At 47.8% G+C, this 16,951-nt stretch overlaps 1 protein-coding gene across 1 annotated transcript in view; it reads right to left on the bottom strand.

Moving 5' to 3' along the window:
- The window catches only part of LOC138251470 (long-chain-fatty-acid--CoA ligase ACSBG2-like), a 174,909-nt gene that overhangs the window by 137,936 nt on the left and 20,022 nt on the right, over positions 1–16,951 (bottom strand). The window contains exon 3 of the mRNA XM_069205652.1: positions 7,700–7,788. Coding sequence (XP_069061753.1) covers positions 7,700–7,788 — 89 coding nt within the window. The remainder of the gene's footprint in view (positions 1–7,699; positions 7,789–16,951) is intronic.

Raw genomic sequence — 16,951 nt, forward strand, 5'->3', positions numbered from 1 at the left:
CAATGCAGGCTGCCCTATGGGTCACCTAAGGCCTACCTTACAGGCGCCAAATGTAAGAAAATGTTGGTTTAAGATTTAGCAAGGGAGTTATATTGTCAAGCAGAATTGGCAGTTTAAAATGACATGGAGGCTTCAAGGGCATGCATGGTACATGCTTTTAGGGGCTAGCTAAATGTGTGGCCAATAAGTGCTCAAGGCCCACTAGTACCAGTTAATTTACAGGACCTGAGTATAACATTTACTACTCTACAAGGGACTTATAAGTAAATAAAATATGCCAATCAACAAATTTAAATATGTTTAGAGGACTGAGCACAATAACTTTAGCACTGGTTAGTAGTGGTATATTGCTCAGAGTCCTAAGGCCAACAAAAAAAAATTCAGCAAAATCAATTGAGAGAAACAAGCAAAACATTTGGGGGAACACGTGTCCCTGCAGCTGAAAGTGGGGAGAACTACCCAACCTCCTGGGAGTTCTCATCACCAAGGCAGAAGAATCAGGAGAGTCCATCAGGATTGGAGTTGTCTGAACCAGGGTGTTGTTCCATCGTGAAGTCCATTCCCTGTAGGGATGTGGAAAACCTCAACAATTTTGAATTCTCATCCCTCATCTGCATGAGCCACCTGAGGGTCCTGTCCCATCTGGCTGAACCCAGAAGTGAGTCCCAAACAAGTATGGTCTCACTTTCTTCAGTGACCAGACCACAGCAAAAGCTTCCCTCTCAATAGCATTCCACCTTTGTTACCTGGGAAGTAGCTAGTGATGAATCCTACAGGTTGGTCTCGGCCCACCTAATACAGCTCTGAGAGAGCTGTCCCTATGCCATGCTCTGGGGCTTCTGCTTGTACAGTGATTTCTTTGGAAACGTCAGGGGCCCCTAGCACAGGGGTTGTGCACTTGGCCTGTTTAAGGGAGTCAAAGGCTTTCTGACAGACTTCTGTCAAGATCACCTTCTTGGGCTGCTTCTTGGAAGTCAGCTCAGTCAAGGAAGCAACAATGGTGCCATATCCCTTGACAAACCTCCTGTAGTAACTAGTTAGGCCTAGCGAGGCACTCACGTCTGTCTGAGTTAAAGGGGGCTCCCATGTCAGGATAGTTGTGCCCCTGTATTCCATGCAGAACCAGAGTTCTAGGGTGGCTGCCGACGGGGCAGGTTTTGGTACAAGCACCACTGTGCTGGATCAGGGATTACTGGAGTGCGCAATTACTCCCAATTCCAACATCTTAGACAGCTCCTCTTTGATGATGGCCCTCACCTTGTCAGACAGCCTGTATATTTTAACTTTGACAGACAGGCTGACTCTAGTATCAATATCATGGGTATAAAGATCTGTTAGCCCAGGAGTGAGGGAAAACACAGAGGCAAACTGTCCCAACAACTGGTGAAGGTCGCCCTGCAGGAGGTCTGGGGTGAGGGTAGGGGTGAGGTTGACACCCTTCTCTGACCCATCTTGCTCTTTAGCTAACAGGATGTCAGAGAGAATTTCACGTTCCTCTTTCTCCCCAGCATCTGTCACCAGCAGCATGGTGACCTCAGACCTCTACTCGTGGGTTTAAGGTGTTTGAAATGGAGTACCCTTAAGTGGATTAGGGGGGGTTTGATGTCTCCCAGTTAGATGGCCTCCTTCTTCATCTCAACTACTTCATAGGGCCCAGTCTTGGTCTTAGAGGGCCCTGTGTACCATTGATTTCATCACCCACACTTCCTGTCCAGGTTGAAATTCCACCATGGTAGCCGTGTGGCCATACTTCATGACATCCTGGCTGGTCTCAAAGTTATCAGAGGCTTCACTCCAGAACTAGGCCATCTGGTTCCTGAGGGATAGCATATAGCTTTCCAGATCTTGGGGGTTCTTGGGATCTTGCTTCGACCCCTCCTTCACCAGACTGAGAGGTCCTCTAGCAGGATGACCATAGACATGTTCCCAGCCCCATTTTGTGGCCCCTCCCCATAGGCAAAAAGCAGACATGGCAGGAGGACATCCCACTTCTGTCTTGTGGGGTCAGGCTGGCCGATATTCATGCATTGTAGGTTATTTTTTAATTTTTAAGTAATCCCATTGGTTTGTGGGTGGTAGAGGTTGGAGAACCTGTAGCATACCCCAAACTCCTTCCACATTGACTTCATGTACGCAAACATGAAGTTGGTGCTCTTGTCAGACAACACTTCTTTGGGGACAACCAATCGGGTAAAAATCCCAATTGAGGCCCTATGCATGGCAGGTGCAGTCACAGTGCTCTGAAGGATTGCCTCAGGGGACCTAGGGGCTATCGCCCACCTAGACCAGGATAAACCTGCTGCCTAAAGGTGTCGGACGGTCTACCCATTCAGAGGGGAAACCAATGACAGGCAAGGAATTTGGGGGAGCCTTTAGCTTTTTCACTGTTTTCCCACTGGCCTGGCAGATGCAGAATGTATATGAGGAAATCCTTATCCAGGGTCAAGAAAAGTCAGGACCAAGCCAGGCAAAGCTCTTTTTCTGTTCCGAATGTTCTGCCAAGGAAATTTCATGAGCCATCCCAAGTAGGAAAGCCCTGTAGCACAGTATAGGAGGTGATCTCTAGAGGTATCACCAGCTGCCTGCGCTTCAGCTTGGATCCTCATGCCTTCTAGGGCTGGGCACTCTGTCTGTGCCTTACAGAACTCCACTCTGGTGTGTCCCCCTTCTACTTGAGTTCCAGCAGGCTCAGGCAGGTAACCAAGAGAGGCAATGTCCTCCCCTTTTGGCTCCTCTGGAGCTCCATCCACCTTCACCATGAGAAATTCAGAGGCTGGGTTCCCATACCCCTTGCCCTTCAGTTTCTTGGCAGCTGTCTGGGCCATTTTCCTGGCTCTAGGCCTCCTTGATTCCCCTCATCGGCAGCCTCAGACCTGGTGGTTGCCCAGATGCACTTAGCCAACCCCAACATTTAAAGGTGTGACCTGAGCTCCACTTCATTTCACGCAGTGTGCCCCAGGTCATTCCCTAATATACAGTCCACAACATGGAGGGCTCATAGCAACTTTCAGAACACCTGATAGACCCCCCCTCACCCCCCAATTTAAAGGGGAGAGCCACAGGACAGTGGCTCTCCCTGCTGTCTGCTGCTACAGCCTGGTGGATTGTATTGGGTAGCAATTGTTCAGCAGACAACATATGCCACCTGACATTAGTCATATTGGCCCCTGTGTCCCTCAGAGCCTGCACCCTCTTCCCACTGCTGGTGACCCACTGCATGTACATGGAAGTATTTGCAGGTGTGTCGGCATTGGACATCATCTCCTTCTCACCCAGCGACATGAGGGTAACCTCAGCCTTCTCCTTACCAAGCACTATACTAGCAAACACCAATGTCTGCCAACCAGTGGGGGGGGGGGTTGTGTGCTCTTTGAACACTTGGCATCACCCTTGGTGTGCCCATACTGGCACTTTGGTATAGATTCACCAATATTCTAGTTAACAAAGCTTTTCTTTTGGTGGGCAGATTTGGTATGGGACCCTTCCCCCTGAGAACTAGTTGGGGGGCTTGTGTGAACTCTTTCCTGTTTTCATCACCCTTCTTTCTACTTGTGGGAACCATGACCACCCTTTTGAGGGTCTCCAGTGCCTATTGGGCACCATCGTGCTGACTCAGAGGTTGCCTCTTCAGCAAGCTTCCTGGGGTCAGTAAGATCACTGCCTACTAAGTGTTGATGCACCTCTGTAAAGCAAGTATAGAGCATGTGCTCCCTCAAAATCTGGTTGTGGAGCCCAAAAACTTATCAGCTGTGTTGCTTCTCACCTAACCGTTCAGTGCTTTGCCAAAGTGATCTAAGATTTTCAACCAAGACTGGTTTGTGAGTTTGTGGCTTTCTCTGAACCTCTGATGGTATTTTTTAGTGGTCAGTCCACATTTGGCACCAAATTTGGCTTACATGGGGCATACTTTGTCTGATTCTCTACCACAAGTATGAAAAGTATGTCCTTCCTCACGGTAGGCTTGTAACCCTCAGTGCTCTTCAGGATGTTTTGCCCTAAGAGCTACCGCATAAGCAGAAAACAACTTGTCAATATCATCTGCCACCACATATTTAGACACCAGTTCTTATGGTATACAGACCCTCACCTCTCCAGTGGACACTGCAGGTACAGTGCTACCATTGATGCTGGATGCAGGGATCTTTCTGGCTTTCAGCTCTATTTCCTTCGGTCCCATCTCATGTGCCAGCAAAAGTTTATTGTATGCCAGGACCCTCTCAGTCTTAGCTTTTCTTCTCACCAATAATCTTTCTGATTCTGCCTTCATTTCTTCTGCTTTCAGCCTCATCTCGACCAGCTGAGGTTTGACCTCCATCTCTGCCTGCCTCTCCTCCACCTTCTTTGGGGACAGGCCCCATGGCAGACACATTGCTCCTTGCCACATCCTGGGCATCTGCTGGGGTTGTGTTGGGCTCTCCTTGGAGCTCAGGACCCAGGACTGTGTCCTCCATTACCTCATCCTCTGACAGTGCATCTCTCTCCTCAATGTCATCATCATCATCACCTGAGGTGGATGGCCACCTGTGCACTTCCTCCCAGGCTGTGAGGGCTACCTGGAGATCCAGTTTGGCAGCCTTTGTGTCTTCTTTCACCCCTTTCTGTTTGCAAAGCTTCAGCAGATTATCTCTGAAGAGGATGTCAAAGTTGCACAGCTTCATCTTCATGGCGAGAAAAAAAGAACGTTACGGCACTTAAAATTCGAAAAAATAGAAGTCAGCCAATGGAAAACTAGGACAAATTGATGAAAAGGTCATCTCTGTTGTCACATTATTTATCTGGGATTTTTGAGTAACACAAATCACTGTATGGTACTGAACAAACACAAAGCCTTGATCCATACCACTGAGCACCAATGTGAGAAAGTGGGTTGTTGTTTGACTGAGGTGTGAGCCCAGTATCCACAATCCCTGACAAGATGAACCACAAAAAGTCACTAAATTAACCTGTGCATATCCCTGTGTAACTTGGCACAAAGGCAGCCAGGCTTAACTCAGAGGCAATGTGTAAAGTATCTGTTCAGCACAGAAACATTAATAGAGTGAAAACACAAGAACATTTCCACACCAATTAAAAAAAATAGAGTCAGTTTTAATAATAGATTCAGATCTAAATGCCAAAATCCAATCAGTAGAATTGGAGATATGCAATTTTAAAGAGTTCAGTGAAATAGCACAAAAAGCACAAAGCACCAACTGTGGTTACCTGGCCCGCCGGACCTGGACAACACCACAAGCTTGGGCCAAACATGATAGAGCATGGGTCAGCTACAGTGACCCACTTAAGTCCGCTAAACACAGTTCCTTAATCCTTGTTGCAAAGATATGTGGAGTCCCGCATTGAGGATATGTTGTGCAGCAGAGGCAATGCAGGGTCCGGGCGAGAGAGGTACGTCCATAGATGGGCTGGCTGAGCACCTTCAGGCCCACTTCTAAAGGTCCGGGAATGGAATGGCACACTTGGTAGGGCAGGACTTACAGAAGGCAGAGTCCAGATGCTGGATTAATGGTCATTGAAAGCCTGGTCTGAACCTGGGGCTTCCAATTAGGAAGCCAACCAACTAGTTCTTGTAGTCCCTCGGTTGTCTGGGTTTAGAGTTGAGGTCCTTCTTAACCATGCAAGAGGACAGCAGGGCCACAGGTCTGCACAGTGGGGCATCAGTCCTTCCAGGCAGCAGTTCAGCAGAGTTGTACCCTTTCAGTAACACAGCAGTCCTTCTTCCTGGCAGAGTACACAGGTCTATAAGTGTACTGAAGAGCTGGGTCTAAGGTACCATCCTTCATACCTGAAGTAGAGGAAGCTACTAGAGGTAGAGGTTTCCACCCCTCTAAAGTGTCAGGCATCCCCTTCTTCCCTCCCTGTCCTGGCTCCAGTATATTTGGAGTCACAGAAGACCAGTGTCAAACCCTTTGGGAGAGTGCTCAGGTAGAGCCTTTGTGAGGTGCAAGTGTGATAAGTGACAGTTCCTCACCCTTATCATCTCATACCGGCCAACATCTAACTTCCTTTTGTATCATTGTCTGGGAGAAATACACTAAGACCAACTTTCAGCTTTTCATGTGACTCCAGCCATCAAAGACTTAGAACAAGAAAATGCCAACTTTTTACAAGTGGCATTTTAAGAATTGTGACTAGGTCAATTGAGTGTAAACTAATTCTACTATGTTTTAAGGAGAGAACAATAGCACATTATATTGGCTAGCAGTGGAAAAGTGGCCAGAGTCCTAAAGCCAGCAAAAACTAAGGGCCAAATTTAAGAAAAGTGGAGTTGCACCCAATGCAGCACCACTTTCCTTGCATCCCTTAGCGCCCCCTACCCTCACCATGTGTGCTCTGTATTTAAAATACAGTGCACCATGGCACAGGATAGGGGGCAATAGAGACAGAAGTTTTGAAGCTCTTTATGTACTGCTGAAGGTTAGCACCAAAAGTTTGGCACTAACCCTGAACAGTACATGGGAGGGCCATTGTAACAAATGGTGCCCCCCCCCCTTTTAACGCCTGCTCTGAGCAGGTGTTAAAAATGCCCCAAAAAAGGTGAAAAAATGTGTGCCATTTTGTCAGACCCCTAACGAGGGCATAATGTGGTGCAAGAGGTTACAAAGTGGCGGAGTGCATAACGGCTCATACGTAATGTGGCAGAAGGGGTTACAAAGTGGCACAATGCATGCATTGCGCCTTTATTGCGCCACTTTGTAAATCTGGTGTGGCGATTTTGGCCTCGTTGGGCCACAGTAGCTTAAAAAAATTATGCTAATGTGGCTCAAGGAGGCGCTACGCGCTCTTAAATCTGGGCTAAGTCAGCAGAACAGGAGGACTGAAGGTAAACCATTTGGGGAGAACCACTCCAAGACCACTCAGTCTAACAGTTGATAATCTTGATGTTGATATTTTGACTTAATATTATGTACCAAAGTATTTTAAGGTGATATTCAGACTACAGACCAGGCCGTTTATGCTTGAAATGTTGCAAAGGTTGGTGATCTTTTGTCTACAAACAAGTTTGTTATAACCTGTTCCCACTCACTGTGTTTTTGTAAATGGACAGCAGTCTGAGCCAATGAAGGCTGGTTGGGGCACCAGGCAGGGATGCTCACTATCTTCCCAACTATTTGCCTTAACAGTGAAGTTTCCGTCACGTGCACTAAGCAAATGCTATTTCACATTGTTGAATTGATGTAAAAGTTCATACACTCATTACTGGGCTATATGGCAATGATATTTTGATATACCTACAGGTGACCCTATTCAACGTATTTTCTGGGTTAAATGTCAACTAACAGAAACGACAAACAAAACACAAAGGGCCAGCTCACTGTATATTTTGAAATTTAAATAAAACAAAGAACACTCAATTTTGATAGTAATGCTCATAATGATCAAATTCACATTAGAAATGATCAATTAAGAACCAACACTAAAGGCGTTTACAATCCACCAAGAGGTCTTTTGGTTTACCAGTTAAAGTGAACCTTTTATAATTAAAATAAAGTGCTACATTTGTCACCCAGTCCAATCCTCAGCAGCTCATGATTTTAGCAACTTCATTGAAAGTAAATAGCAATGCTGAAGCAACAATAAGAGGAAATGTTGTGCCCTACAAAAGACACAAATAAATTATTTGAACAATAAATAAAGATGACTTTTATTATTGCAGAGAGAGGAAGGGAAAAGCAAATCAAGGGAATACACATCCGCTTACCCTGCCATGATGGGTCCAACATCAGCAACAAACCACTCTGGGGAGTTAAAACCTAGTATTCCAACACCATGAAATCGTTCCAGGCCCAGCTTTAAAAGCAAACAGAAACAGGCATAATATTAAATATACAGTTTACAGCACTGTACTATGAGTGCATCATCTGGCCTACCGCTGTTTCAAGGAACCCTACATTGAATTTATATTCCTGATACTTGTAAGTCTGATGGCAGGTTTATGGCAGCCATGTTAGGTTTAAGGCACTCCTGGAAATATTTCTGAAAATTATAATTTAGCTAGATATTTCTGCTATTTGTATTACTGTTCTTGGGAAATGTTGATAAGAGCAATTGGCTACCCCTCCAATTTTAAAGATGACTAGAGTTTGGTTCCAAGTGTTAAGGTACAGCATTTATAAAGAAAGAGTGCTTTTCTATGCATAGAGGGCCTAATTCACAAAGGTAACTTACACTTTTGAATAAGCCTACACTTGTAGGTTTACTTTTATTTCAAGTCCCTACCTCCTTTATTTTTTGTGGGAGAGTGTTGCAGTACCAGTAGTTGGCCATGGGTATGGCTGGATTTGCTACAAATGTGTAAGTTACTACAAAAGTGTATTTATTACTTGGTTATGTCTACTACCCATCCTGGAGTATACACCATAAACCAGGAATCTCCAGTCATCTTTTTCCGGGGCTTTTCGTTCAATATGACTCCAGGGGTAACCCATCTCCTTACAGTCAGCCTTGCAGCCTTGGCACCAGGTGTTTCTTGAACTTCAACTTTTCCTTTTCCCTTTAGAATTCCAGGTTATGACTTGGATGGTGGTGATTGATGCTGGCTTGTGGAGGATGCGACTTATCCAGCCCCAGCATCTTTTCTTGATTTCTTAACTAGCAGGGAGTTTGGAAAGTCTGCTATCATAGGTCGTTGTTGCTGATGGTGTTTTAGAGAATTTAGAAAATTTTCCGCTGGCAGGTGTTGATGATCATCCGGACGTTGTTGGTGGTGGTCTATGTTATCCTCCAACTTTCTGGCCCATACAGAAGGACTGATTTTAGCTGATGTCAAAAAGCCTGATCTTGGTTTGCAGCTTTAGGTCCTTGGAGCTCCAGACCTTCCTTAGATGAATTAAGGCAGCCCTTGTTTTGTTACAAAAGTGTTAGTTACTGCAAATGTTTGTGAATACTGAAATGTAGTAATACTACTCAAAAGTGTAGACTTACTCAAAAGTGTAGGATATTTACTACAAAAGTGTGAGTTACTGAAAAAGTGCAGTTTGTGAATAGTGAAATGTAGTGTAAACGTACTCAGAAGTTTGGTATGTGAATCAGGCCGATAGGGCCTTATTCACAAACATCAATTGCAACCGTGCGCCAGCATGATTACCCCCTCACATGGAAGGCTGGACCGGCTTCTAGTGGGTACCAAGGGGTACTTACACCTTGCACCAGGCCCAGGTATCCCTTATTAGTGTATAGGGTGTCTAGCAGCTTAGGCTGATAGATAATGGTAGCTTAGCAGAGCAGCTTAGGCTGAACTAGGAGACGAGTGAAGCTCCTACAGTACCACTAGTGTCATATGCACAATATCACAAGAAAACACAATACACAGATATACTAAAAATAAAGGTACTTTATTTTTATGACAATATGCCAAAGTATCTCAGTGAGTACCCTCAGTATGAGGATAGCAAATATACACAAGATATATATACACAATACCAAAAATATGCAGTATAGTATTAGAAAACAGTGCAAACAATGTATAGTTACAATAGGATGCAATGGGGACACATAGGGATAGGGGCAACACAAACCATATACTCCAAAAGTGGAATGCGCACCACGAATGGACCCCAAACCTATGTGACCTTGTAGAGGGTCGCTGGGACTGTAAGAAAACAGGGAGGGTTAGAAAAATAGCCCACCCCAAGACCCTAAAAAGTGGTGCAAAGTGCACTAAAGTTCCCCAAAGTGCACAGAAGTCGTGATAGGGGAATTCTGCAGGAAAGACACAAATCAGCAATGCAACATCAATGGATTTCCAAACAAGGGTACCTGTGGAACAAGGGGACCAAGTCCAAAAGTCACAAGCAAGTCGGAGATGGGCAGATGCCCAGGAAATGCCAGCTGTGGGTGCAAAGAAGCTGCTACTGGACAGGAGAAGCTGAGGATTCTGTGGGAATGACAAGGGATAGAGACTTCCCCTTTGGAGGATGGATGCACCATGCCGTGGAGAGTCGTGCAGAAGTGTTTTCCTGAAGAAAGACCGCAAACAAGCCTTGCTAGCTCAAGTCGTGCGGTTAGGGTTTTTGGATGCTGCTGTGGCCCAGGAGGGACAAGGATGTCGCCAATTGTGTCAGGGGACAGAGGGGGCGCCCAGCAGGACGAGGAGCCCTCTCAGAAGCAGGCAGCACCCGCAGAAGTGCCGGAACAGGCACTACGAAGAGGAGTGAAACGGTGGTCACCCGAAGTTACACAAAGGAGTCCCACGTCGCCGGAGGACAACTCAGGAGGTCGTGCAATGCAGGTTAGAGTGCCGTGGACCCAGGATTGGCTGTGCACAAAGGATTTCCGCCGGAAGTGCACAGAGGCCGGAGCAGCTGCAAAAGTCACGGTTCCCAGCAATGCAGTCTGGCGTGGGGAGGCAAGGACTTACCTCCACCAAACTTGGACTGAAGAGTCACTGGACTGTGGGAGTCACTTGGACAGAGTTGCTGGATTCAAGGGACCTCGCTCGTTGTGCTGAGAGGAGACCCAGGGTACCGGTGATGCAGTTCTTTGGTGCCTGCGGTTGCAGGGGGACGATTCCGTCGACCCACGGGAGATTTCTTCGGAGCTTCTAGTGCAGAGAGGAGGCAGACTGCCCCCACAGCATGCACCACCAGGAAAACAGTCGAGAAGGCGGCAGGATCAGCGTTACAGAGTTGCAGTAGTCGTCTTCGCTACTTTGTTGAAGCTTTGCAGGCTTCCAGCGCGGTCAGCAGTTGATTCCTTGGCAGAAGGTGAAGAGAGAGATGCAGAGGAACTCTGATGAGCTCTTGCATTCGTTATCTAGGGAATCCCAAAAGACAGAGACCCTAAATAGCCAGAAAAGAGGGTTTGGCTACCTAGGAGAGAGGATAGGCTAGCAACACCTGAAGGAGCCTATCAGAAGGAGTCTCTGACGTCACCTGCTGGCACTGGCCACTCAGAGCAGTCCAGTGTGCCAGCAGCACCTCTGTTTCCAAGATGGCAGAGGTCTGGAGCACACTGGAGGATCTCTGGGCACCTCCCAGGGGAGGTGCAGGTCAGGGGAGTGGTCACTCCCCTTTCCTTTGTCCAGTTTCGCGCCAGAGCAGGGCTGAGGGGTCCCTGAACCGGTGTAGACTGGCTTATGCAGAAATGGGCACCATCTGTGCCCATGAAAGTATTTCCAGAGGCTGGGGGAGGCTACTCCTCCCCAGCCCTAACACCATTTTCCAAAGGGAGAGGGTGTAACACACTCTCTCTGAGGAAGTCCTTTGTTCTGCCCTCCTGGGCCAGGCCTGGCTGGACCTCAGGAGGGCAGAAACCTGTCTGAGGGGTTGGCAGCAGCAACAGCTGCAGTGAAACCCCGGGAAAGGCAGTTTGGCAATGCCAGGGTCTGTGCTAGAGACCCGTGGGATCATGGGATTGCACCAACAATGCCAGGATGGCATAGAGGGGGCAATTCCACGATCTTAGACATGTTACATGGCCACATTCGGAGTTACCATTGTGAAGCTACACATAGGTAGTGACCTATATGTAGTGCACGCGTGTAATGGTGTCCCCGCACTCACAAAGACCGGGGAATTGGCCCTGAACAATGTGGGGGCACCTTGGCTAGTGCCAGAGTGCCCACACACTAAGTAACTTAGCACCCAACCTTTACCAGGTAAAGGTTAGACATATAGGTGACTTATAAGTTACTTAAGTGCAGTGTAAAATGGCTGTGAAATAATGTGGACGTTATTTCACTCAGGCTGCAGTGGCAGGCCTGTGTAAGAATTGTCAGAGCTCCCTATGGGTGGCAAAAGAAATGCTGCAGCCCATAGGGATCTCCTGGAACCCCAATACCCTGGGTACCTCAGTACCATATACTAGGGAATTATAAGGGTATTCCAGTAAGCCAATGTAAATTGGTAAAATTGGTCACTAGCCTGTTAGTGACAATTTTTAAAGAGAGAGCATAACCACTGAGGTTCTGATTAGCAGAGCCTCAGTGAGACAGTTAGGCACCACACAGGGAACACATACATATAGGCCACAACCTTATGAGCACTGGGGTCCTGACTAGCAGGGTCCCAGTGACACATAACAAACATACTGAAAACATAGGGTTTTCACTATGAGAACTGGGCCCTGGCTAGCAGGATCCCAGTGAGACAGTGAAAACACCCTGACATACACTCACAAACAGGCCAAAAGTGGGGGTAACAAGGCTAGAAAGAGGCTACTTTCTCACGGTGCCCACTTCCTTTTAACAGAGATCAGTCAGTGCGAAAAGAGGCTACAGGCTATAGCCAGGAAGCCATTTGACTGAACCAACAGTGGGGCTCAGGGCTCATGATGCTCGGGCACAAGTAGACATATTTGGTCCTCTTCTTTATGTCCCAGGCACGACAGGTGCAGAGGTGTCTTCAGGCGTCGGATTTTCCTTACTGGAGCGTTTGAGGCCGAGGTGGGCTGTGTCTAGAGGCTGTAGGCATCACTGGGGAGTCCAGGAGGGGTGAAAGCATGATGGACTCAGACTCTGAAGGGCTGGGGGTCCTTAATGGCATTAGTGACCCACTTCAACTCGGGTCGGAGGCGACGGGTGCAGTGGTGACTTCGGGGGTTGGGTTTCAGCAGTTCCAGAGGACTCAATCCTTTCTTTGGAGTTTGGAGGAGAACAGGTCTGTTGGTCAAGGGAGGTATTGAGTCTTTATCAAAGGCAGGCACTCATCCCAGATTCTTGGAGTCAACAGCTGCAGGGCGAGTCGACTTTGGCGCAATTTTCATTGAGGGATGCAGACAGGCTGGAGCGGTTGGTACCAGGTCCACTACTTATTCTCTCTTCTCTGCTTTCACGGATCTACATTCTCCTTGGTCTTCTTAGGTCATCAGGATCTGCTTCTCTGGCACCAGGGGCCCCCCTAAAATCTGAATTTAGGGGTGTTAGGGGAGTGTAGGTGTAGGAGGCTGGCCTGGCTTGTAGTGAGTACCAAGGGGTACTTACACCTTGCACCAGGTCCGGGTATCCCTTATTAGTGTAGAGGGGTGTCTAGCAGCTTAGGCTGATAGAAAATGGTAGTTGAGCAGAGCAGCTTAGGATGAAGCAGCTTAGGATGAACTAGGAGACGAGTGGAGCTCCTACAGTACCACTAGTGTCATATGCACAATATCATAAGAAAACACAATACACAGATATACTAAAAATAAAGGTACTTTATTTTTATGACAATATTCCAAAGTATCTCAGTGAGTACCCTCAGTGTGAGGATAGCAAATATACGCAAGATATATGTACACAATACCAAAATATGCAGTAATAGCAATAGAAAACAGTGCAAACAATGTATAGTCACAATAGAATGCAATGGGAGCACATAGGGATAGGGGCAACACAAACCATATACTCTAGAAGTGGAATGCGAACCACGAATGGACCCCAAACCTATGTGAGCTTGTAGAGGGTCGCTGGGACTGTAAGAAAACAATGAGGGTTAGAAAAATAGCCCACCCCAAGACCCTGAAAAGTGGGTGCAAAGTGCACCTAAGTTCCCCAGAGAGCACAGAAGTCGTGATAGGGGAATTCTGCAAGAAAGACCAACACCAGCAATTCAACAACTATGGATTTCCAGACGAGAGTACCTGTGGAACAAGGGGACCAAGTCCAAAAGTCAAGATCTAGTCGGGAGTGGGCAGATGACCAGGAAATGCCAGCTGTGGGTGCAAAGAAGCTGCCACCGGATGGTAGAAGCTGTAGATTCTGCAAGAAAGAAGAGGGCTAGAAACTTCCCCTTTGGACGATGGATGTCCCACGTCGTGAAGAAGCTGGCAGAGATATTTCCGTGCAGAAAGACCGCAAATAAGCCTTGCTAGCTGCAAGGGTCGCGGTTAGGGTTTTTGGATGCTGCTGTGGCCCAGGAGGGACCAGGATGTCGCCAATTGCGTGAGGAGACAGAGGGGGCGCCCAGCAAGACAAGGAGTCCACTCAGAAGCAAGCAGCACCCGCAGAAGTGCCAGAACAGGCACTACGAAGTGGAGTGAATCAGAGCTCACCCGAAGTCACAAAGGAAGGTCCCACGACGCCGGAGGACAACTCAGGAGGTTGTGCACTGCAGGTTAGAGTGCCGGGGACCCAGGCTTGGCTGTGCACAAAGGAAATCCTGGAAGAGTGCACAGGAGCCGGAGCAGCTGCAAATCACGCGGTTCCCAGCAATGCAGTCTAGCGTGGGGAGACAAGGACTTACCGCCACCAAACTTGGACTGAAGAGTCACTGGACTGTGGGAGTCACTTGGACAGAGTTGCTGAGTTCAAGGGACCTCGCTCGTCGTGCTGAGAGGAGACCCAGAGGACCGGTGGAGCAGTTCTTTGGTGCCTGCGGTTGCAGGGGGAAGATTCCGTCGACCCACTGGAGATTTCTTCGGAGCTTCTAGTGCAGAGAGGAGGCACACTACCCCCACAGCATGCACCACCAGGAAAACAGTCGAGAAGGCGGCAGGATCAGCGTTACAAGGTCGCAATAGTCGTCTTTGCTACTTTGTTGCAGTTTTTGCAGGCTTCCAGCGCGGTCAGCAGTCGATTCCTTGGCAGAAGGTGAAGAGAGAGATGCAGAGGAACTCTGATGAGCTCTTGCATTCGTTATCTAAAGAATTCCCCAAAGCAGACACCCTAAATGTCCAGAAAAGGAGGTTTGGCTACTTAGGAGAGAGGATAGGCTAGCAACACCTGGAGGAGCCTATCAGAAGGAGTCTCTGACGTCACCTGCTGGCCCTGGCCACTCAGAGCAGTCCAGTGTGCCAGCAGCACCTCTGTTTCCAAGATGGCAGAGGTCTGGAGCACACTGGAGGAGCTCTGGGCACCTCCCAGGGGAGGTGTAGGTCAGGGCAGTGGTCACTCCCCTTTCCTTTGTCCAGTTTCGCACCAGAGCAGGGCTGGGGGATCCCTGAACCGGTGTAGACTGGCTTGTGCAGAAATGGGCACCATCTGTGCCCATCAAAGCATTTCCAGAGGCTGGGGGAGGCTACTCCTCCCCAGCCCTAACACCTTTTTCCAAAGGGAGAGGGTGTAACACCCTCTCTCTGAGGAAGTCCTTTGTTCTGCCTTCCTGGGCCAAGCCTGGCTGGACCCCAGGAGGGCAGAAACCTGTCTGAGGGGTTGGCAGCAGCAGCAGCTGCAGTGAAACCCCAGGAAAGGCAGTTTGGCAGTACCCGGGTCTGTGCTAGAGACCCGGGGGATCATGGGATTGTCTCCCAAATACCAGGATGTCATTGGGGGGGGCAATTCCATGATCTTAGACATGTTACATGGCCATATTTGGAGTTACCATTGTGAAGCTATACATAGGTAGTGACCTATGTATAGTGCACGCGTGTAATGGTGTCCCCGCACTCACAAAGTCTGGGGAATTTGCCCTGAACAATGTAGGGGCACCTTGGCTAGTGCCAGGGTGCCCACACACTAAGTAACTTAGCACCCAACCTTTACCAGGTAAAGGTTAGACATATAGGTGACTTATAAGTTACTTAAGTGCAGTGGTAAATGGCTGGAAATAACGTGGACGTTATTTCACTAAGGCTGCAGTGGCAGGCCTGTGTAAGAATTGTTAGAGCTCCCTATGGGTGGCAAAAGAAATGCTGCAGCCCATAGGGATCTCCTGGAACCCCAATACCCTGGGTGCCTCAGTACCATATACTAGGGAATTATAAGGGTGTTCCAGTCTGCCAATGTAAATTGGTGAAATTGGTCACTAGCCTGATAGTGACAATTTGGAAATAAATGAGAGAGCATAACCACTGAGGTTCTGATTAGCAGAGCCTCAGTGAGACAGTTAGTCATAACACAGGTAACACATACAGGGCACACTTATGAGCACTGGGGCCATGGCTGGCGGGGTCCCAGTGACACATACAACTAAAACAACATATATACAGTGAAATATGGGGGTAACATGCCAGGCAAGATGGTACTTTCCTACACAACCCCCCCCGCAAACGAAGGACAATAAGACTAGCCATGACCTGATGAGTCTTCATTGTCTAAGTGGAAATATCTGGAGAGTCCATCTGCATTGGAGTGGGTACTCCCAGGTCTATGTTCCACTGTATAGTCCATTCCCTATAGGGATATGGACCACCTCAACAATTTAGGATTTTCACCTTTCATTTGTTTTAGCCAAAGTAGAGGTTTGTGGTCTGTCTGAACAATGAAGTGAGTGCCAAACAGGTATGGCCTCAACTTCTTCAGTGCCCAGACCACAGCAAAGGCATCCCTCTCTATGGCAGGCCAACGCTTTTCTCTAGGGGTCAACCTCCTGCTGATAAAAGCAACAGGTTGATCCTGGCCCTCAGAATTAAGTTGTGATAAGACTGCCCCTACCCCTAATTCAGATGCATCAGTTTGGACAATGAATTGTTTGGAGTAACAGGGGCTTTTCAGGACAGGTGCAGATCACATGGCCTGCTTCAGCTCCTCAAAAGCTTTCTGACAGCTAGCTGTCCACAATACCTTTTTAGGCATTTTCTTAGATGTGAGGTCATTAAGAGGGGCTGCAATGGAGCCATAGTTCTTTATGAACCTCCTGTAATACCCAGTGAGGCCTAAAAAGGCTCTCACCTGGGTCTGAGTTGTAGGGGGAACTCAATCTATAATAGTTTGGATTTTCCCCTGAAGTGGTGCAATCTGTTCTCCACCTACCAGGTGTCCCAGATAAACCACTTTGCCCTGCCCTATCTGGCACTTTGAAGCCTTGATAGTGAGGCCTGCGTTTTGTAGGGCCCCCAAAACTTTCCATAGGTGGACTAGGTGATCATCCCAGCTGGAGCTAAAGGCAGCTATATCATCTAGATATGCTGCACTAAAAGCCTCCAACCCTTGCAGGACTGTATTCACCAACCTTTGAAAAGTGGCAGGTGCATTTTTCAACCGAAAAGGCATTACTGTGAATTGGTAGTGCCCTTCATTGGTTGAAAATGCAGTTTTTGCTCTTGCATCCTCTGATAACTTGATCTGCCAATACCCTGCAGTCAAATCAAAGGTGCTTAG

This window comes from Pleurodeles waltl, chromosome 1_2 (genome assembly GCF_031143425.1).
Source record: "Pleurodeles waltl isolate 20211129_DDA chromosome 1_2, aPleWal1.hap1.20221129, whole genome shotgun sequence".
Lineage (NCBI taxonomy): Eukaryota > Metazoa > Chordata > Amphibia > Caudata > Salamandridae > Pleurodeles > Pleurodeles waltl.